General features: G+C 52.8%; 1 protein-coding gene across 5 annotated transcripts in view; it reads right to left on the bottom strand.

Annotated features, from left to right (window-relative positions):
* Positions 1-17939: 17939 nt before the first annotated feature.
* Positions 17940-21801, bottom strand: part of NUP214 (nucleoporin 214) — a 95215-nt gene continuing 91353 nt past the window's right edge. For all 5 annotated transcript variants that reach the window (XM_019420787.2, XM_019420789.2, XM_019420790.2 and 2 more), the window contains 3 exons: positions 20609-20748; positions 19751-19775; positions 17940-19223 (listed from right to left, as the gene is read on the bottom strand). In XM_019420787.2, the coding sequence (XP_019276332.2) occupies positions 19190-19223; positions 19751-19775; positions 20609-20748 (199 nt within the window). In that variant the 3' untranslated portion in view covers positions 17940-19189. The remainder of the gene's footprint in view (positions 19224-19750; positions 19776-20608; positions 20749-21801) is intronic.

The following is a 21801-nucleotide window of genomic DNA, read 5'->3' as shown; positions in this document are numbered from 1 at the left end:
AGACGGGATCCGTTCCTCCGCCGGCCCGAGCCCAACTTAGGTCTGAGTGCCGCTGCCCCGCTTCATATTTTATGGTCCCTTTTTAATCAGACAGATGACGGGTGGTGGTATTTGCAGCGAGCGAGACGCAGTCAGAAGCCCCGCGCTATCCTTGGCTATAACTGGCTGCCACTTGTCTCGCTAAGTGAGGTCGGCCGGTTGCCTGACCTCGCGTGCCTGGGTTTCCTGATCGGCAAGCCGGGACACGCACACCTACTCGCCCTCCCAGCGAAGCACAGCAGCTGTGCCCAGTGTTAACCCTGCACGCGGGGCCGCCTCTGACATCAGGGACCAGAGACTTCCTTTCTTCAACATGGCTAACGTCACCGGCAACATCCAACATCCCAACGTTACTGGGTTTATTCGGGATTCTCGGCATCCTCAACAAACACATACGGAGTGCCAGCCAGTCAGGCAAGTGGATTTCAGTGTTGTTTCCTCAGCTACATTGAGCTAGAGTTCACACACCACGTTGTTTGTTTGTTTTAATGTTTATTTAGTTTTGAGAGAGAGAGAGTGTGAGTGGGGGAGGGACAGAGACAGAGGGAGACACAGGATCGGAAGCAGGCTCCAGGCCCCGAGCCGTCAGCACAGAGCCCGACGTGGGGGTCGAACCCACGAACCACGAGATCGTGACCTGAGCCGAAGTCAGACGCTCGACCGACGGAGCCCCCCAGGCGCCCCAAGACCGAGTTCACGTATCAAACAGCTCGCCCATTTAGAGTGTATAGTTCATTGGCGTTTATTCACAGAGTTGTGCAGCCAGGACCCCAACGTTGGAATGTTTTCATCCCCTCAAAAGGAAACCCCATCCCTGTTAGGTAGCACTGCCCCCACACCCCAGCCCGAAGCGCTCGCCGATCCCTGTCCTGTCCCCGTGGATGTCCCTACTCTGGCCATTCCGGCGTGAATGGAAATAGACCCCGCGGGCTCGCCCGTGCCTGGCTCCCTTCCCTCGGCACGTTTTCGGGGTCCCCGTGTTGCAGTGTGCATCGGCACCCCCTTTTTGCCAGATATGCTTGAGATCATCTCCTGCGTGTGAGGCCCTTTGCTAAGCGTTGGGGAAGCAGCAGCTTGGTGGCTGCTGTCCCAGGGAGACAGCTCGCTGTGCCGTTGCTGCAGGGGGCCCGACCTGCCGTGGAGGATGTGGGCTTCTCGGCCACATGAGAGAAGTGGGGAGGAAGGGCGTTGCAGCCACAGGAAGCAGAGCCACCAGGGAGGGGCCCATCGCTCTCTGCGGGCTCTTAGCGCCCCCGTGGGAGAGGGCGCCTACCGACACCCCTCCGCCCAGTTAACTGTGTGGTCGTGGCTCTTTAAAGGCACTGTCACTTGTGGACGAAGGAGAAGGTTCCGGAAAGGAGGGGAAGAGCCCACATCCCTGCAGGTCAGGAGGGAGTTCTCCGGGCTTCTGGGACCGCGTGGCCTCTCACTTCTGATATACACCTGCCAAAAGGGAGGCGGGAGGGGACGCAGTGAGCTCACCTGGGTTTGCAGGCCCGCGCCGCCCCTCCCTGGCTGTGTGACCTTGAGCAGGTAACCTCTGCTGTCAGGTCTCGGCTTCCTCAGTGGGCACAAGAGGGGTTCCTCTCCTCACAGGACTGTGGTGGGCGTCCAAAGGTTAACGGACACGAAGGAAGAGGAACGATAGTATCAGGTACACATCAGGTGCTCAGGAAACTTGACCCACTGATACTGGTTGGCCCCTGGGCCTGTTTCCTCATCCGCAAGATGGAACTATAGTGCTTTCTTTGTAGGGAAGGACTCAGTGGGGTCAGCAAGCAAAGCCCTTAGCGCAGGGTCTCACACGTCAGTCAGGCGCCCCACGGGGGGGTAGTTGTCGTTGACCTTGTGACCAGATGTTAAAATGGTGTTCTTGTCTGCCCCCGTCTCAGCCCACGTAGAAGGTAGGGAACAACGCAAGTGGAACGGCCCCACCCTCGGCCCCCCTCACAGGCCACCCACGCTGGACGTGCCCAGGGACCGAGGCGCACCGTGGCCCGCCTGGGTCCGCGCCCTGCGCAGGGGTGTGAGCGAAGCGCGGTGGACGGGGCAGGAGAAAGGAAGGCCGCCCTGCGGAGGGCTCTCCGTGCATCCTGTCTTCCTCGGGATGGCCGCTTCACTCCAGCCCCTCACCAAGATGGCTGTCTCTGTCAGCCCGTCTCTGCGTGGGCTTGGCCTCTGCCCGCTGGGTGCTTAAGGCTCAGTTAACATTCACCACCAACGCTCCTATTGGAAACCATCCCCAAGAGCTTAGTTGCATGGTCCTGAACCATGCAACTCAAGGCTGGCTCCACCGCCTGCCATCTTGGTTTCACTGGTTTCTTCTGAGCGTCGTCAGTGCCCTTGGCCGAAAACGTAGATGGGCTATTATTTATTATTGTGATAACATACTCCTAAGATTTCCCATTGTAACCACTTTTGAGTGGACGGTTCTGTGCCATTACGTACACGTTGTCGTGTAAACATCACAACTGTCCGTCTCTGGAACTTTGTCACCTTGCACAGCGAAAACTCTCTACAACAGCTCCCCTCTCCCCAGCACCCCTGGCAAACAGCTCTCTACTTTCCGCCTCTGGATGGGACGTATCTAGGGACCTCCTATCAGTGGGATCGTAATTTGTCTTGTGACTTAATTCACTCAGCATCGTGTCCTCAAGGTTCATCCATAGTGTAGCGTGCATCAGAAGTTCCTTCCTTTTTAAGGCTGGTCCTTACTTTCCAGGCTTTTCGGTCTGAGGCGTGGGTCTCGACTACCCAGAGGCATCCTGGGATTACAGCCTAGTCCCCGCTGCTCGAAGTGAGTCATCAATACACCAGTAAATTACAGAGCTGTACAAGGAAGTCCATGTGTGGTTCATTTTTGGAAGATTTCCCTCCCCATCGGTTAAAATAATAAAATTCCAAGTGCTTCAAGAGATAAATTTTTCTCATCTGGAAAATTCCCTTAGCTGGAAAGCGCTATTTTCCATGAAATGAGGTTATTTCTAGGCATGAATAAGGAGGTAAGAGTAGGAGGAAGCATTTTGGGACGTGCTGCGGCCAAGGTGGACTCCAGGGTGAGCTTTGAGAAGGTCCTTTACCGTATCCTCAGGAGCAGGTGTTTATAGGTGTAAACTTGGACTCCCCCAATCCTCTTAATCTGGGTACGGCTCATCCCAAGAGGTGGTGGGGACAGGAGGGGGAGCCCCAGAGGCTGCGGCCAGGGTGCCCCACTTGACCGCCGGCCGGTGTCCTCATCACGAATTACTGGCAGAGGAGGCATCTGCCCTGACGTTCAGTGATCATGCGGTCTGCCTGCAGACCTGTCAGCGACGGAAAACGAGCTCTCTTTGGGACTTCTGGAACCTCTCTGATCCGTGAGGAATTCAGCACTGTGGGGCCTCAGAGAATAAGCCTCGCGGTTGGCAAGGCGTGAGCACCAGGCACCGGCCTTTCACTGCCGAGCCGTGGATTGGGTGGTTAATGTGGCACTTATCAGGATGTTGTTCCGTGGGAGGCAAAGGGACTTCCCTGCAAACGGCTGCTTCCTGTAAAGGTTGCTGAGGGGAGGCTGGCACGAGCTCTGCAGCTGTCCCCTTGACAGGCAGCACCACACCACAGTGATGTGCCACACGGATATGCTCTGTCCCCCTTTGACAGATGAGACTCCAACTCCCTGCTCCCAACAGGAAGCTGATGATCTTATAGAAACCGTGGGTGTGAGAAACAGCGGTGGGGTTGGCCGTAACTGGTCGTGTGATGGCCACGAAACCCAGAAAGGTCTGAATCCTGCCCACGATCCGTCTTCCTCTCCTGGGAGGTCTGAGGGAGGCGGACGCCCTAGGAAGAAGCCCCACTTCCCTTTGGTTTTGAAATCCAGCCTGAGAATCTGGAAAGCTAGGTCCTGCAGAGCAGCTCTTCCTTCCCATGGCCAAGCCCCTGCTACGTGGCACATCATTCTGGCTGCTTGGAGGGCAGGTAGGAGGAACCAGACAGGGCTATCCGTTCTACCACTCGTATTCAGCCTTGGGCACAGAGCAACGAAGCAAGAAAAAAAAGCAAACGCATAAAGAGTGGCACCTGAGTGGCTTCGTTGGTTGAGCTTCCGACCCTTGATGTTGGCTCAGGTCTTGATCTCAGGGTCATGAGTCCAAGCCCTGCACTGGGCTCCACGCTGGGCACGGAACCTACTTAAAACAAGTGCCTTAAGGGGAGCCTGGGTGGCTCAGTCCGTTAAGTGTCTGACTGTTGATCTCAGCTCAGGTCATGATCTCACGGTTTGTGAGATCGACCCCTGTAGGGGGCTCTGCGTTGACAGTGCAGAGCCTGCTTGGGATTCTCTCTCTCTCTCCCTCTCTCTGCCCCTCCTCTGCTCACGCTCTCTCTCAAAAGAAATAAACGAACTAAAAAAAAAATGTTAAGGAAAAAAAATTTGCAGTGAAATGATAAATTATGTGTGCAGAAAATCCAAAACAACAACAACAACAACAACAACACACACACACACACACAGAATTAAGCAAATTTAGCATAGTAAGAGGGCATGTGGTCAACGAATATGAATGGGTTACATTTCTATCTACCACCTATTGTTCCGGTATCATTTGTTGAAGACGACTCTTTCCCCACTGACCTGCCTCTTCACCTTTGTCAAAAAATCAATCGTATTATGTGTGGATCTATCTCCGGACTTTCTATTCTGCATAACTGATCTCGACACAGAATCCGAAGCAGGCTCCAGGCTCTGAGCCGTCAGCACAGAGCCTGACATGGGCTCAAACTCACGAACCACGAGATCATGATCGGAACTGAAGGTGGACGCTTAACCGACTGAGCCACCCAAGCGCCCCCAACAGTAGGTTCTTCCCTACTTCCCAGATGCTCCTTACCAGGCCAAAGAAGTTCCCTTTCACTTCTATTTTGCTGAGAGTTTGTCGGGAACAAACACTGCATTTTATTGAATGCTTTTTCCGTATCTATTGAGATGATCACATGTGTTTTCTTTTTTACTCTGTTAATGTGCTAAATTGTACTGATTTTCAAATGTTAAACCAACCTTGAGTTGCCAGAAAAGTCCCACTTGGTCATTATGCATTTCCTTTTTATACATTGTTGGATTGGATGGCTAACCTTCTGTTAAGAATTCTTAGTATCTTGATGAGTGATTTGTTTGTAGTTTTATTATATATCTTTGTTGCGTTTTGGTATCAGAGGAATGCTAATCTCATAAAATGAACTGGGAAGTATTCCCTTCTCTTTAATTTTCTGGAAGAGTTGTATTTAATTGATATTGCTTCTTCCTTAAATACTTGGCAGAACTCACTGGGGAAGCCATTTGGATCTGGAATTTATTTTATGGGAAAAATTTGATGATAAATTCAATTTTTTTATAGCTATTGGGCTATTTAAATTATCTATTTCTTCTTGAGTGAACTTCGATGATTGTGTTTTTCAAGAAATTTGTCTGCTTCATCTTAGGTGAACTTACTGGTATAAAGATATTCATAATACTCCTGATTATCCTTTTTAATATCTAAGAAGTTGTAGTGATGTTACCTTTCTCATTTCTGACACTGTATTTTTTGTCTTTTTTCCCTCATCAGTCTGGCTAGAGATTTATCAATGTAATTGATTTTCTTAAAGAACTAGTTTCATGATTTTTCTTATTTTGTATCCTATTTTATTCATTTCAGCTCTGTTTATTATTTCCTTTCTTCTGCTTATCTTGGGTTTCATTTACTTTTCTTTATCTAGTTTCTCATTAGATAGCTTTCTTCTTTTTAAAATATAGGCATTTAGTGCTATGAAGTTCCCTCTAAGTACTGCCTTAGCACCACAAATTGTGATTGGTTTTGTTTTAATAAATATACTTAAGTTAAAATTATTTTCTAATTTATTTTAAAATTTCTTCTTTGAGTCACGAGTAATTTAGAAATGTGTTATTTAGCTTCTAAATATTTGGGGATTTTCCAGATATCGTTCTCTTAATGTCTTCTAATTTAATTCCACTGAGGTCAGAGAATATATTTTATATGGCTTGATTCCTTTCAAATTTATTGAGACTTGTTTTATGATTCAGGATATGGTCTATCTTGGTATCTGTGTACACTTGAAAAGAAAATATATTCTACTGGGGTGCCTGGGCAGCTTAGTCAGTTAAGTGTCTGACTCTTGATCTCAACTCAGGCCTTGATCTCAGTCAGGGTCATGGGTTCAAGCCCCACCCAGGGTGGAGAGAGAAGAAAGAAAGAAAGAAAGAAAGAAAGAAAGAAAGAAAGAAAGAAAGAAAGAAAGAAAGAAAGGAAGGAAGGAAGGAAGGAAGGAAGAAAGGAAGAAAGGAAGGAAGGAAGGAAGGAAGGAAGAAAGAAAGGAAGAAAGAAAGGAAGAAAGAAAGAAAGAAAGAAAGAAAGAAAGAAAGAAAGAAAGAAAGGAAGGAAGAAAGAAAGAGGAAGGAAGGAAGGAAGGAAGGAAGGAAGGAAGGAAGGAAGGAAGAAGAAAGAGAAAGAAAAAGAAAGAAAGACAGGAAGGAAGAAAATATATTCTGATACTGGGTAGTGTTGTATAAATGTTGATTATGTTGAAGTTGGTTGGAAGTGTTGTTCATGTCTTCTATAGCCTTATTGATTTTCTGTTTACTTCTATCAGTTATTGACCAGGTTATTGAAACCTCTGACTGTAACTGTGGATTTATTGGTTTCTTCTTGCAGTTCTAATGGTTTCTCTTCCTGTACTTTAAATCTCTGTTGTTAGGTGCAGAAACATTCAGGATGCATGATAGATTATGAAACGACTGTGTATTCCCTGATAATATTCTTTGCTCTGAAATCTACTTTATTTGATATAGAGTCACTCCAGCTTTTCAGAAAAATTTATGTTGGCATGTTATCTTCTTCCATTCTTTTTAACCTACTTGTGTCTTATAGTTAAAGTTTCTTATGGACAGCATATAGTTGGGTCTTGTTTTTTAATCCAATTTGACAATCTTGGCATTTTGATTGAGAAATTAGACTATTTACGTTTGTTGTACTTACTGATATGGCCGGGTTTAAATCAACTGTCTGTTTATTTTCTATTTGTCTTATCTGTTCTTTGCTCCTCTTTCCCCCTTTTTCTGCCTTCTTCTGGATCAGGTTTTATGATTTCATTATATCCCCTTTGTTGGCTTATCAGCTGTACCTTTTTGTTGTACTATTGCGGTGGTTGGTTTGAGGTTCACCCACACACATTAACCTGTCATAGCCTGTCTTCAGTTGGTGTTCTACCATTTGGGGGTAGTAGATAAACCCTACAGCAGTATGCTTTCATTTCTTCTCTCCCTACCTTTTTATTATTGTTATCAGACATTTTTCTCTACATATGTCACAAAACCCATAATGCATGGATTTAATCTTTGCTTTAGTTATCTTCTAAAGAGACTTGAAAAATACCTTCCAAAATCTTTATACTTACTCATGCAGTTACCATTTCTGATGTCTTTCCTATTTCTTCTCCTAACTCTCCTCTCTCTTTCAGGGACTCTCATTTCACATATTATTGAGCTGCTTAAAGTTGTCCCACTTTTAGTGATGTTCTATTCCAACTTTTTCAGTCTTCTCTCTTTGTGCGGTTCATTCTGGGTCATTACTATCGCTCAATCTTCGATTTCATCAAAACTTTCCTCTGCAATGCCTAACAGCCTCTTAGTGCCATCCAGGACATTCTCATCTCAGACATTACAGTTTTCATCTCTAGTTTGATTTGGGTCTTTTCCATGCCACTATGTAACATGTTCAGTCTTTCCTCTAGCCTCTTAGACGCACAGAATACAGTTTTAATAATGGCTTCAAAGTTCTCGATGACGGACTTTATCATCTGTGTCACTTCTGGATCAATTTCAGTTATTTGATTTTTCTCATTGTTGGCCATATTTCTCTGCTTTCTGTGTACTCGGTACTGTTTTTAATGTTTATTTTTGAGAGAGAGAAAGAGAAACAGAGCATGAGTGGGGAAGGAGCAGAGAGAGAGAGAGAGAGAGAGAGAGAGAGAGAGACAGAATCCAAAGCAGGCTCCAGGCTCTGAGATATTGGCACAGACGCAGGGCTCGAACCCACAAACCGCGAGATCATGACCTGAGCGGAAGTTGGACGCTTAACCGACTGAGCCACCCAGGTACCTTGCATACTTGGTAACTTTTGATTGGATGCTGGAAACGGGGAAACTTACCTTGTTGGGTACTGGGTAGTTTTGTATTGTTGTGAGTTTCTTGAGTTTAGTTCTGGCATCTTAGTTGGAAATAGTCTGATTCACTTGGGTCTTGCTTCTAAGCTTTGTTACATGAGGTCAGAGTGGCCTTGTGTTTAGGACTAATATTTCCCTGCTACTGAGGCAAAACCCTTCTGAGTACTCTACCCAAAGCTGGGTGAGTTATGACGATTTCCACTTTGGCTGGCAGGAGCCAGCACTATCTTCTGCCCTAAAGTTCTGAGGATTCTGCCGCTAGACCCTTCATGTTGCTTTCTCTCCATAGAATTCCCTCAAATGTGCACACCGATTGCTACTTAGCCAATACTTTAGAGTCCCTCTGCAGAGCCAGAGTCCTCTCTGTGGAGCCCTCTCCTCTCCTCTCTGATACCTTGTGAACTCACAGAGATCACTGGGCTCCACTCGGACTCTCCTCCCCTGTGCTGCTCTGGAAATGTCCTCGAGGCGGGCAACTGGGGCAACTGGAGGGCTTACCTCTTTATGTCTTGAATCTCAGGGGTCAGCATCCCTTGCTGTTTGACGTCAACCATCTGGAAAACCATTTGACCGAATTTTCCGTCAGATCAGAGTGAATCCAGTACCTACTCATTCATCTGGCTGGAAACGGGAAAGCTCATCTCAGCTTACTTGGGAATAAAACAATCTGTGGGCCAGTGCCCCCCATTTCCACATCTTCTAGAGGAAAAGAGCTCAGAAACAACCTAGAATTGGAGGAATCAACGGGTTTCTTAAAAAGGTATTACTGTAGCCATTTCATAAGAACCTCATGATTACTAGAGAGAAAAGCAATAATAATTCTACAGTTCGTTAATTCATCCACAGGCAGTGACCGAAAACCACGAGCAACTCAAGACAACGGCGGCACCTGCAGAAACAACGCGGTCCTCACCCAAACCGCAGGATTTCCAGGCTCTCCGGCCAGGCACTCTTGCAGAAGCACATGTTGCCCAAAGTCACACAATGGCCACACGTCTCCACCGGGACTCAGAGTCCCCCACAGACTTTCTCCAAACTTCTAACTTGTGAGGAGCTACAATGGGTAGCCCTTTCTAACGCAGTAGGTCATTTTCCTTGCACGTGAAAGAAATCTAAGGAATTCTGTGTGGAAGAACAGACGTTCATTTTTAGGTCCACGGAGAATGCTGCCCAGAGGCTTGGGCACTGAGCCGATAAGAAGTGGCTCTGACACCAGGGGCTGAGGTGGAGACGGAGAATTCTGCTTTAAGGATGGGCAGTGGAGGTTCCGTTGTCTTCTCTCGTCCTTTGCCCTGTCCTACTTCTCAAATCTTATGTTAGCACCGGGAAAAACAAAACAAAACAAGACAGGGGTATTTGATGGTATTCATAAACCTACACGGGGTAATGGATCACCCTAACACAGGTCCCCAACGCCCTGTTTCCTGTTACTGGCAGGCAGCTAAGTCAAGTGTATTTACAATATTCTTTTTTTTTTTTTTTTTAATTTTTTTTTTCAACGTTTTTTATTTATTTTTGGGACAGAGAGAGACAGAGCATGAACGGGGGAGGGGCAGTGAGAGAGGGAGACACAGAATCGGAAACAGGCTCCAGGCTCCGAGCCATCAGCCCAGAGCCCGACGCGGGGCTCGAACTCACGGACCGCGAGATCGTGACCTGGCTGAAGTCGGACGCTCAACCGACTGCGCCACCCAGGCGCCCCAAAATATTCTATTTGTTCTAGACAGAAGTTTAGCTGTAAGACAAAATGAACATCTTTGATTAAGAATCTAGTTGGAGGGGTGCCTGGGTGGCTCAGTAGGTTAAGTGTCTGACTCTTGGCTTCGGCTTGGGTTATGATCCCAGGGTTCGAGCCCCAATCCCCTGCTTGGGATTCTCTCTCTGTCCCTCGCCAGCTCGCTCACTCCTTTCAAAATAAATAAACTTAAAAAAGACTTAAGAAAAAGAATCCGATTGGAAAGTAAATTGGCTTTTAGATTAGAATAGCTCTGCCTACTCAGACAAGTTGCGCTCATGCCCTGATCAACGTTGCCTGACCAACTGAGTTGAGACAAGCCCTTTTCTGCTCCAGACCATCCAATCTAATCCCTTCAGTACAAAATAATCTTTATAGGCAGGATAGGCCATTGGAAAGAGAGAGTTGCAGAGAAACTCAAGGTACACTCTGATGTTCTATCTAAGAGGCAAGTGGATGGACACCATCATGAAAAACGCTCATCTCTACAATAAAAATCAGACTAGAAGCTTCCGGAGGGAGAGTGTTAATTTCTGTGTATTATTAGCAGGTTCCAATTTCAGGCCCAGCGCATTTTCAACACTCAACACGGATTGCTCACTTCAACACGGATTGCTGAGAAGTGAAATCTTGCCTTCATAGGTGCCATTCTGTTGGGGGAAATTATGCAGTGAGGGCATTATAATGGGACCCCCAAAGGCAAAGAGGTACAAATCTTGGTAAACAGGCAGAAGTGAGAGGAGGCGGGACCGGCCTGGTTTGCACCTTTGAGCTCTGGGCACCGTTTTCTAAGGCCAAGCAAAAGCTTCTAAAGGACCACGCGTTCGCGTTCCTGCCATTTGAGACTATAAGGACCCATGGGATAGCAGATCCCCATGATGTGACTTCCGATAACTGATTTTTAAAAAATTTTTAAGTTAATTCACGTTTGAGAGAGAGACAGAGAGAACACAAGCAGAGGAGGGGCAGAGAGAGAGAGAGAGAGACACACACACACACACACACACACAGAATCCGGAGCAGGCTGCTCTGAGCTGTCAGCACAGAGCCCGAACCCGACGTGGGGCTCGAACGGACGAGCCGGGAGCTCGTGACGTGAGCCCAAGTTGGCCGCTTAACCGCCTGAGCCACCCAGGCGCCCCTCCAACAGTTGATTTCTGTGGCCGAATAGGTGAAGGTAAAATGTGTACCACAACAAATTTGACTGTGGATCGTTTTCTTATCCGGTGAACGCTCACTGCACAAGCTGACCCATCAGGCGTATCTTTTTAACTTGTGAGACTCTGAGAAAGTTTCCACCTCTGGCCAGCCGTCGCATTTGCTAACAGAGCAAGTGACTCCGATCTTGCAGCAGACTCAATTTTTAGCTCTTTGGTTATAGCCGTATACTAATGAACACGAGAATCATTACGTGCAGTCAAAGACAAATGGGTCAGAAATGGGAACTTTGCATTCTGCTCATTCCAACAGATGATGACGAAAGTCCTACCGGCTTTCTATACAACGTCTCGTTTAATCCCCAACAAATCTAGAGGAATGTGTTATCATTCACCCTTTTGAGAGGTGACGGATCTAGGGCTCTAAGGGAGGTTAAGTGACTTGTCTGAGGTCACACAGGTAGGACGGGATCTTGGTGCAGACAATACCCACGATCTTAACCAAGAAACTCTACTTGCCAGGCTGAGTCACTTTCTTCCCCTCTTTGGGTCTCGATTCCCTTCTGCGTTCAAGTGGGGGAAGCAAACCGGATGATCTTCAGCCCTAAACTGCTAGGCTTCTTTGGTTCCCACCTGGGCCAGCTCTGCTGTGTGACAGGGCCACAGACAGGACCGCCTCCTCCCTTGAGCACCCATCTTTCAGCCAGCTAGCACACCCGGTGAGAAAAGGGCCCGGGTGAGAAGTGCGTGGCTGGGAACGGCCAGACCCAGCGTGCCACAGGAGAGAGCACGGCGGGCGTGCCGTGCGGATGGCGAACCGGCAGGGGAGCCACACGCAGGAAGTACGACACTTCAGTAAGTGCTTCTGGATGATGACCGCTGGTCCCCACCATCTGTGATGCTCACAACCACAGCGCGGCCTGAGCACCACTTGGCTTGTGTGTCTCAGACGTGGCGTTTACTCCTGTTGCCGTGATGGCTCCGAATGAAAAAAGACAACCCTACGGAGGGCAGTCGGGCCAGGCCAGACGTCTGAAGCCCTCGCCAGGGGAAGCGGACCCGGGGCTCGATTCAGCTCCGGGCCAACTGCTGCTACGGGATAAAGAGAGGAGCTCGGCTCCCTTGGGCCCCGGGCAGGAGGGGTTCGGGCCACGCTGTCAAACCACCCGCATTACAGCATTTCCATTTCCCTACGCTGGGGCACGCGCTGTTCCCTAAAACCCAGAAAACGAAAGTGACTTAGAAGCAGACATCTCGAGATTTGAGAATTCTAAAGGCTTCTGAGAATGCTGGCTGGTGACAGTGGCGCTTGTACCCTCAGTTCCCACAGCTCCTCTGTCAGCTGCAGCCAGTGACTCCACGCCGGCCCTTCCTGTTCCCCCTGCACCCCCCTGGCCCGCCGGAGGGCTCTGGGGCGGTGAGATTGGCAAGGGGCGGGGCCAGAAACCTAGAGACTGGAAGATGGGGGTGGGGGGTGACCCTTCCCTGGGGCCGGCCCTGCACCCTCCTTCCTGGGCCAGGATGAGGCCCAAGGAGAGACGAGGCCAAGGCCAAGGGGTCTTTCGGCCCGAGGCCCTGCCCCTCCTCTGGGGAGCCTGGTCCGGAAGTGAGCGCTGCTGGTCAGCTCTGGGGGCGGCGCGTGCCCGGGGCAGGGGGCACCGGGGCTCCTCTGTGAGGCGGCCAGGGGCTCTGCCAGGCACTGCCCTCCGCCCTGTGCACAACTGCCCTGTGAGGTAGGCGGTACCCGCCCCATTTCAGTTTGGGCCAGATGATGTGACCGTCTCCAGCTGACAGGTGTCAGAGAGCCTCACGGCCAGGCGTCCCCGTGTCCGGTCTGTGCTCGCTGTCACCAGAGTGCCACAGACAGCTGCTGTAGCGCAAAGCCTTCCTGGGGCCAGCGCAGCGGGGGACAGGCGGGGGCTCTGGTCGGCCCGGGCAGAGAGCACTGGAGCCGGCCCCCGGGCCCCGCTCGAACACGGCCCTTGCTGTGTGGCCCTGGTGTGCGGGGCTCCTGACCTGCCCCCAAGCCTTGTCATCTCCTGCCGGGGTCTGGCTGTTGAGCACGTCCTAGCTTCCGCCTGGGAAGTTGCTCCGGGTGGCATTTATTCCACAGTTCCTGACTCATGCTGTCTTGGTGCGGTCGCGGGCGGACAGACAAGGCTGACATGGCCCCTGCCCTCTGGGAACTGACTTTTGGAGGTGGGGGCGGGGGGGAAGACGAGACTAGACCAACGAATCAAGCGATCGATTACATGAATAATTGTAATTGCGACGCCTGCCTCAAACTAGTGCAGAGCGACAGGAGAGAACGAGAGGGGAGCTGTGGAGTCCGAGCCGGGCAGGCACTGGGGGCAAGTGTGCTTGTTTAACCTGAGCCTGGCAGGCGAGTGGGAATGGCGTGAGGACACGCAGGGCTGCAGGGCTGCAGGGCTGCAGAAACTGAGTGGGGAAGCCCCAGAGTGGGGGGCGGGGGGGGAAGGACAACGGGCCATCAAGAAGGGAGAAAGCGCAGAGGGGCCTGGAGAATCAGGACAGAGAGGCGAGAAGAGGGGGCGGCCGAGGTAGGAGAGACCAGATGTGGGACCCGCAGGCTGCGGTCAGGACTCCAGGTGGAAGGCCAAGCCGAGGGGGTGAACGTGGACAGCGAACGCGGGGAGGTCAGGAAGCAGCACCTCCTTGGTGTCCCCCTGGCCCAAGCCCAGCCGGGCCTGCGAGGGGAGGGTGGGCAGGGGCAGTGCTGGGGAGGGGGCGTGGGGGGACACACCGCGATGGGGGAGAGCCCGGCTCGCTGCAACGTGCGGCAGCGGGCTCCTGCCTGCGCCCCCCCGCCCCCCCCCCGCTTCCCCGCACAGACCGCAGCCGGTGATCTCGGGCCGCAAACAATGTGGAGAATCTCCGGCCAGGGCTGTGGAATGGACAGGATTCTATTTATAAGCAGAGAGGGGTGCCGAACAACGGAGCAACTGCTGCCTCGGTGGGTCTGTGGCCTGACCTCCTGGGGGACTCTGGAAAGCCTCAAACCAGACCCCGGAAGAGACGGCACAGGAAGGAGGGGATTAGACGGCTCAAGGGCATGAAGCCAGCTGCTTCCTCCAGGGTCCGATCGCCTTCATCAGAGAGCGGCCGGTCAGCCCCCATCTGTGTGTGGTGTGCACCAACACGGGCTGAACAGATTGAGCCTCTGCCCCGCCTCCCTCCCCGGGGGCCGTGGTTTAGACGGACGATGACCACGTACAAGGCTGGAGCCAGCAGAGTGGGGGCACGTAAGCGCACGTTAGGCGGAACGTTTGCTGCGGTCCATGTCCACGGTCGGCCCACGTGCGTGGGGTAGACTGGACGGGTGCGTGGTAAGGGCCGCAGCAGTGTCCCCGGCACAAGCAGGCAGCTATTTCTTCTGAAATGAAGGACTCTATTGGGGAAGAAACACTGTGAGAGCCAATGGCGGGCCTAAGAGGGCAGGGGTGTGTGGTGCCGGGCAGGCCAGGTGGCTCTGCCCGGCTTCCTCCTGGCTCTGGTCACCACCGGACTTAAGACTCGGCAAACGGCTTGCTCTCCGGGCTTCAGTCCTCATCTGGAAGATGTGGGTTATAGTCCCCAGCCTGCAGGTTAAATGTGAAAATGCCCGTGAAGTGCTCAGGCTAGACAGTGCCTGGCACCACTGTAAGCGTCCGGGGAATTATCACCGTTGTTCTAACTGAATACGAGAGAGGAATGTGTTAGAAACACCGCCCGCCAGGAAGTAATCTATGCTTCTGTTCGGTGACACCAGCCATGAGGCAGCTCCCAGCAGGAGTTCCAAGGAATCTGGCTCCAGCAGAAAGGTTCCCTGGTCACAAAGATTTCGGGAATGGCAGACCATGTCATCTTACTGATCCACAAAGCAAATTTGCATATGAAAGGCTCAAAAGAGCCCTTCGATCGGAAAATTTTGCTCTGTCTGGTCTTCTCCCCAAATTACTTGACCACAGAGCCCTTTTTAGTTCGGGCTGTAGGCGAACTTCCCAGAGGAGACTTATCCTTTTTCTAATTAAAAAACAATTTTTTTTTAACGCATATTTATTTTTGAGAGAAAGGGACAGAGTGCGAGCAAGGGAGGGGCAGAGACAGAGGGAGACACAGACTCCGAAGCGGGCTCCAGGATCTGAGCTGTCAGCACAGAGCCCGACGCGGGGCTCGAACTCACAGACGGCGAGATCATGACCTGAGCCGAAGTCGGACGCTCAACTGACTGAGCCACCCAGGCGCCCCTCCTACAGGACACCTTCCAGACACAAAAGTTGGGGGCTAAAACAGTCCTGGTCTAACTGCCTGTTTCCACATACGCGAGCGAGGGAAGAGCAGACAAACCAGGGAGAACGAGGATGGGAGGAGGGAGAGACGGATCCTGACAGCCCAGCCCAGGGGTTTTCCACTGGGCAGGCAACACGTAGAAAGAACAGAATGTGAGGTTGGGCAAGCGCTCAGGGGCGCCGACCAGGTGTTCTGTGGGACAGTGAATGGAGCCCACGGGATGATGGGACTGGAGGGAAGGGAGAGACTGAGACCCAAGCTGGGGAGGGTGTGTGGAGGGAGGTGGGAGGAGCCATGCCAGGAGGCAGGGTGAGGTCAAGGAAGGCACTCCCCAGTCCCACGCATCACGGGGGACGGGGGGCTTCCCAGAGAAAAGTGTTCAGGAGCTGACGGCCCACTTGTGCTGCAGTATGTGTGTGTGTGAGCAGATGCCCCACGAGCAGCTGAAATTTGAACTCTGTGTCTCTCACTGACAATTTCAGAAAGATCCCTTACCTTGGATTAATGGCAAACCAAAAACCAAAAAACAACACAACAAAACATGTCGACGGGAGTGAGTTCTCTCTCAGATGATCTCCTGGAGGGGAAAATATTTCGAATTACCGCAGTTAAAAGGTTTCTCAAAATGTGGCCCACGGACCACCCGTGAAGCTTGTCAGGAACAGGTTCAAGGGCCCCAGTGAGCTCTCTGATCAGAATCCCAGAGTTGAGCTCTCCGTGTTGGAACTTTGTTAGTGGGGGACGATCCCTCATGCAGTGGAGTCCTGTGTTTGACAAGGGGCTCGAAGACACCCCCCACTCTGAACTGGAAGAGGGTGACACAAGAATCCAGAACTCTCTACCCTGGTAGGGCAAGGCCCCGTGAGGGGAGAACCTGCTTGGTGCCAGGCAACCCTCACGACCCCCTAAAGGACCCCTTGCAAAACCTTCATTCCAATCTCCATCCACCTCTGGTGACAGAGCTCCTGAGACTTAGGATCAGGTCAACCTACAGAGTCGACACCCCCTCTGCAGTGCAAAGACCTGCCCGAGAAACTTCTCTGCAGGTTAGCAGCAACGGAGAGCAAAACTGAGGGTAAGCACCAGGAGGCTCACGCCAAAAGCACCGAGGGCACCGCTGCCTCAGGTACCAGAAGGCTTCACGGCCACATCAACACACGAGGGAATTTGCACGCACGCCCCCCCCCCCCCCTTTTCAGGTTCCTCTGTCCCTGAGAAACCCAATTTGTGGCCTCTGTCACCGCGTTGCCATCGGAAGCACCAACTGCGAATATATGGCACTGGTGTCTGGAAAAGCCAAGCAAAACACAACCTCGCTCGTTAAACCGTCTTCCCCTTTGCCTTCCTGCCTCTCCTGGGTCGCGCCGGCAGAAATACAAACGGATCCAGCGAGGCTGCCCGTCTACCCGCTGCAGCTGGCTGCGCGACAAGAGCGGGGGACCTCCTCCTGGGCCCAAGCAGCCCTTGTGGTCCCTTCCCCTCGTGGGGACCTGGTCCCCACACTCCTACTCCGGCTCCCTCTTCGGGAAAGGTTCACGCCCCTGGAAGCATGGGTTTCGGCGGATGCACGCGGTTTGTGCTGGGACGACCCCGACGAAGGAACGCAGAGGGGCCGGAGCACCGGCAGCGAGGGGCGGGGGCGTTATCGGGTCGGGCACAGCTGATATGGCCTTATGGAGAGATGTCACACGCCACCTCAATGGAGGATTAACGCAGAGAATTTGAGGTCAAGGGTTTAGGCCGAACCAGCTTCTATTTATAAAAAAGAGCAGAAACAAGAGGGGGGGGGCGGAAACAAGAGGGCAGGAGGCTGGCTCGGTGTGGATGCCAGTCAGCAGGACGACCCGGCGAGGCAGAAGTCAGCTCTCGTCACCTTGCCCCCTTTAAAGCGAGGCCCTCTGCTGTGAGCTTTTCCCAGGGAATTTGAGTTCCTGTCGTCTCCGGCTGGCCCCTGTGTGCAAATTAGGGAGAGCACAGGTGGGGGGATCAAGCCCCGGGGTCCGGCTGTGTGGAGGTCGTGGGGGCTGTCCCCTGCTCCACAGCTGAAGGGGCCTCACGGAAGAGCAGGGGGAGACCGGCTCTTCAGCTCCCCAAGGACCAAAAAGGGTACGTGTTAAACTACTCAAGTCCAAGCCCTTTGAGACAGACAGGTGCCCTGATTAATGGGAGGCCCAGACAGGCCCCTACTCTTTTCTCCCAGGCCTCGCAGGGAACAAGGGAAAGTCACCGAGGGACACCGTGGATCCAGTTCCGGTCTGGGGTTCCTGAAACCTAACAGTGCTGCTGCATGATGGGACTCCTCTTCTGAGGAGCCTGTGCTCGTCGCCCTAGGGCCTCCAGGCCCAATTCCGGGCCTCCCGAGTCCCAGTCTGCAGGGCAGGGGCTCCAGAAGCTGTGCTTCACGCGGAACCCCCAGGCGAGCCCTGCAGAGCGGGACCAGCCGGGCCGGCCGTGGCGCGGGGCACTGCACCGACGCCCACCCGCCCGGCAAGCCAACAGAACCGGCCAGACCACGCTGGCTGTCACGTGACAGGTTAAATCACACGGAGACCTTTTATTAAAACATTTTAAAATAGAACTTTCCAAAACGTAAAACTCTAAACGACCCTTCCTGACCTTCGCCTGCCCTGAACCCGAGCCAACGCACGGTTGCATTCTGGCCTGAAAGAGGACAAATCCTCACGCCGGCTCCGGATGCGGGGCGGTCCTGGTTCGTCAGCAACTGCCTAGGACATCATGGGCCTGAGAAGTAAAACGTGCCCAGACCCGAAAGCGACAGCACCGCCCGCGCTCTGACAGGACCGGAGCCGGAGGCCCCGAACCATCGCGGCCAACTCTTGGTCGTGCCGCCAGGCAGCAGCGGTGTCTCTGCAAGCCCAGGCCTGCCCGACGGTTATCTGCGCTGCCGCTAACAGACGGCGGGCCGGGCGTGGTGCCCAACGTCACCGTCACCGGAGATAAAGGCTGTCTTCTCGATCAGTCCTCTGCAGAGCAGAAGAAATCGGCGGTGGCCACACAGCACCCAGGGCCAAATCGCGAAGCTGAGCGGACGGGGCCGATCCAGGGGCGGCAGGCCCGTCGTCAGCACCCGCCGGCCTAGCTTCCGCGCGCGCCTCACGGCGACCTGTACTTCCACCGAAGGTGCTACCGTCTCTTCCCAAACTCAGCGGATGCCTGCGTGAGCGAGTTTCTTTCCCTCCACCCAATCACAAAGCCGGGCCTGGAGGGTCCTGATACCCAACAGCAGCGAGAGCACGAGAAGGAGACACCGAGTCACGGCCTCAAAAAGGTGGCCGGCCGGCGCTCAACCTCTTCCCTACGCCAGGGCCCAGGCCCGAGGGGACCGGGGGCAGCTGGGGGAAGCTCCCGCCTGCCCTCTTCCTGCATCGACCTCCTGCGCTGGCAACTTCGGCCGCCATCCTCGAAGACACACACACACACACTGCGGGCTGGCGGAAGGCCGCGAAGGTTTCTCAGAGCCACAGCAACGAGGACACCTCTCTCCAAGGCCGTGACCTGACAAAGCCCACATGTATTCCGCACGGAAACAGACCAAAGAGTTTAATAGAGGGGGGCCAGGAAGGGGGACGCGACAACCAACACGAAATCGACAGCAAAACAGACAAGCGGTCAAGCGTCTCTGGAGTTTTGGTTTCTGCTGTTTCTGGGTATGCTGCAGTGAGAATGTCCACGTTAAAGGACTGCTCCAGTGTTGCTCGGTGACGAGGAGCCCAGAACGCAGTTGGTCCCAGGAAGGAACACGGACACCCACTCAGCTTCTCCAGCCACCGAAGCCCTGGACAGACCTGCAAGGAAGCGCCGGGAGAGAGGCGTATCAGCTGCTGCTCTGAGAAGGGCTTCGGGGCTCATGCAACCGCCTGTGGTCAGAGGCAGGGCTCTGCACTTCTAGTGGCACCAATTCCACACAGAAGCACAGAGCGAGGATCAAAACATGAGGCCTGGTGATGGGCCTGGAGGCCCGCGGGCAGCACGAGGCTTCTGAGACGCTAACGGGGAACTGAGGAACAGCATCTCCCGGGTCCCGCCACCCGGGCCTTGCTCCTCGGAAGGCACACTCTGCTCTCTCTTACGCGCGGCCCTCGAGGAGGCCAGGCCCGGCACCTTCTGCCACCTTCCTACCGCGATTAGCAGGTCCACGAAACCCAAAACCTGCCGCTGAACCCCCATGCCTCCAGGACGGGCTTATACAACAGGAAAACAGGAAAAGCAGATAAACATGTACCAACAGAGCAAAGGTTAGGAGTCCCATATTCTCACATACCACACGCTCCCCTCTCCCTATCTAACGGCTGGGAACGAGATGGATACTCACGAGTTAGACGATCCAAAGCTGAATCCTGAAAAAGATGGAAAAAGGGTGGAGCAAAGTGAGCACACACATACCTGAGAGGTGGAGGTGGGCTCCTCCCTCCCGCAGGGAGCCCCGCCGACCCCCACCTGCAGGCCACGACGACGAAGGTGAGGGGCACTTCTGGGTTCTTCCCTCCCCCACGCCAAGAGTGGGCAGCGGGTCCCCGGCACGGCGCCTCCCGCTCGGCTGCCCTGGGGCCACACGGACCCCTTTCGTTAGGAAACTACGTTTTTCTTCTCCCATCACTTGCCGCTTCTCGGTGAGGCCAGAGCAGTGAAGACACTTAGGTCTAGGCCTGGCCCTGCGGCTCACTCTCTGGCCCTTTGGGTAAATAGGCCCCTTGGAGGTTTTGTCTTCGTTTATAAACGAGTGCCACTGCCTCTCCAAGGTGCGGGAGTGCAGGAGTGTGGCACGGGTAAAAGCATCACACACGTGGTCTGCTATCTGAAGAGGCAAGGGTTAACAAATCAGAGACGTTTCGCGAAGTCTCTACGCCTTATTTTTTGAGTTTGCCGGCTGGGATTTTTTAAACCAAGGTCTAGTAAGACGGTTATTATTTTGGGTTCTCAAATCTTGAGAGAAAATCAAGCCCGTCTTTTCTTTCTTTGGTAAGAAATGGCACAATGTTACAAATGTAATTATAGCCTCAAAAGACCATTTTGTCTTTGAAGTACTTTCGGCCCTGCAGAATACGAAACTGAACAGCCAGGTAAAAACCACTCGTGTTGTTAGGGGTGCGGGGCAGGGGGAGGGGCAGGGGGAGGCATTTCCTAAGGAAAGGGCAGGGAAACGGCGAGGGAACGACGTCTGGCCGCCTACCTCCTCCGCCTGATCCAAAGCTAGAGAATCCCCTGCTCTGGGTCCCAAATCCAGAAGTCTGTTGGGACAGCGATCCGAAAGTCGGAGCGTTTTGACTTGCCAGCGTGCCGAAAGACGTGGTGCTGCTGCTGCTCCCAAACCTGGGTTCCAGGGAGAGACCAGACTGTGGCTAGTGTGGCCACGCCGGCACCCGCCGCCCACAAGCCTCGGCCACCCCGGTAGGTCTCGGGCTGCACGGCACACACGAATCGAGGGGACGTGCTCGGTTTCAACCAGTGGCCTCTCAGAGAGAACAGGCCGGGGCCAGGGCACATCTCCAGCTTCGGGAAGGAAGAGGCCAGGGGCACAATTCCAAGTGCAACCAGTCCAGTGTGTTAGCTTTTGTTCACCGTCTGGAAGTTGTGGGTCATCTGGAAATTAATCAGCACTACAGTTTTTGCTCTTCCATCCCTGGTAATTCTTGGGCTTCACCCCATCACTCAGACATTTCTCATTCATCGACAAGCCCCTTCACCCAGCTATTTGCCTTCAGCTCCTCTCTGGATCTTTCCATCGCGGACTTTCCACAATGAGGTGAGGGTCTCCTGTGAGCGGACCCTTGCAGGGGTCCTGCCTATTCCTGCTCTATTCCTACCCCAGCTCCAGGCCTCCCACGAACAGTGGAAGCTCCTCAGATGCCTCGCCAGGGGCAGACCAGGGACCTGGGACATCTCATGCCAGAGCTGGTACTTGTCAGCCCTCTTTGACAAAATGGAATCAACCAGCCAGTCAGGATTTATGTGGGTGAACCAACCCCCCCCCCCCCACCCCGCCCCCTGCAAGACAGAATACGATACTTTTCTACTGGTAAAGAAAATAGCAGGTTTCAAATAAGTAAATAAAACCTCAAGATTCCCAGTCAACCCCAAACCCTGCAACTCCACAGCACCCCGTGCCAAGCGGTCACTGGAGACATCAGTGTCCATCGGAACCCGCCAAGAATACTGGTTTAAGTTGGTCCCAACGCTCCTTTAAAAGCTTTTCTTAACTTTAACTCTTGGGGTTTCCTGGGGGAAACTTAAAAGAACTTGTACTCTCGACGTGAAATTTAGGAGGCAATACATCAACTCGCTCATGTTCTTGAAAGTGGCCAGTGTTTCTGCACTAGGATCTTTCGTGGGCGGGGGGGGGGGGGGGGGGGAGGGTATGAATAA

Source organism: Panthera pardus, unplaced genomic scaffold (genome assembly GCF_024362965.1).
Source record: "Panthera pardus isolate Hobbes unplaced genomic scaffold, ASM2436296v1 HiC_scaffold_20, whole genome shotgun sequence".
Lineage (NCBI taxonomy): Eukaryota > Metazoa > Chordata > Mammalia > Carnivora > Felidae > Panthera > Panthera pardus.
The sequence above is the reverse complement of the archived record's forward strand: the minus strand, read 5'-3'. Positions and strand labels throughout refer to the sequence as shown.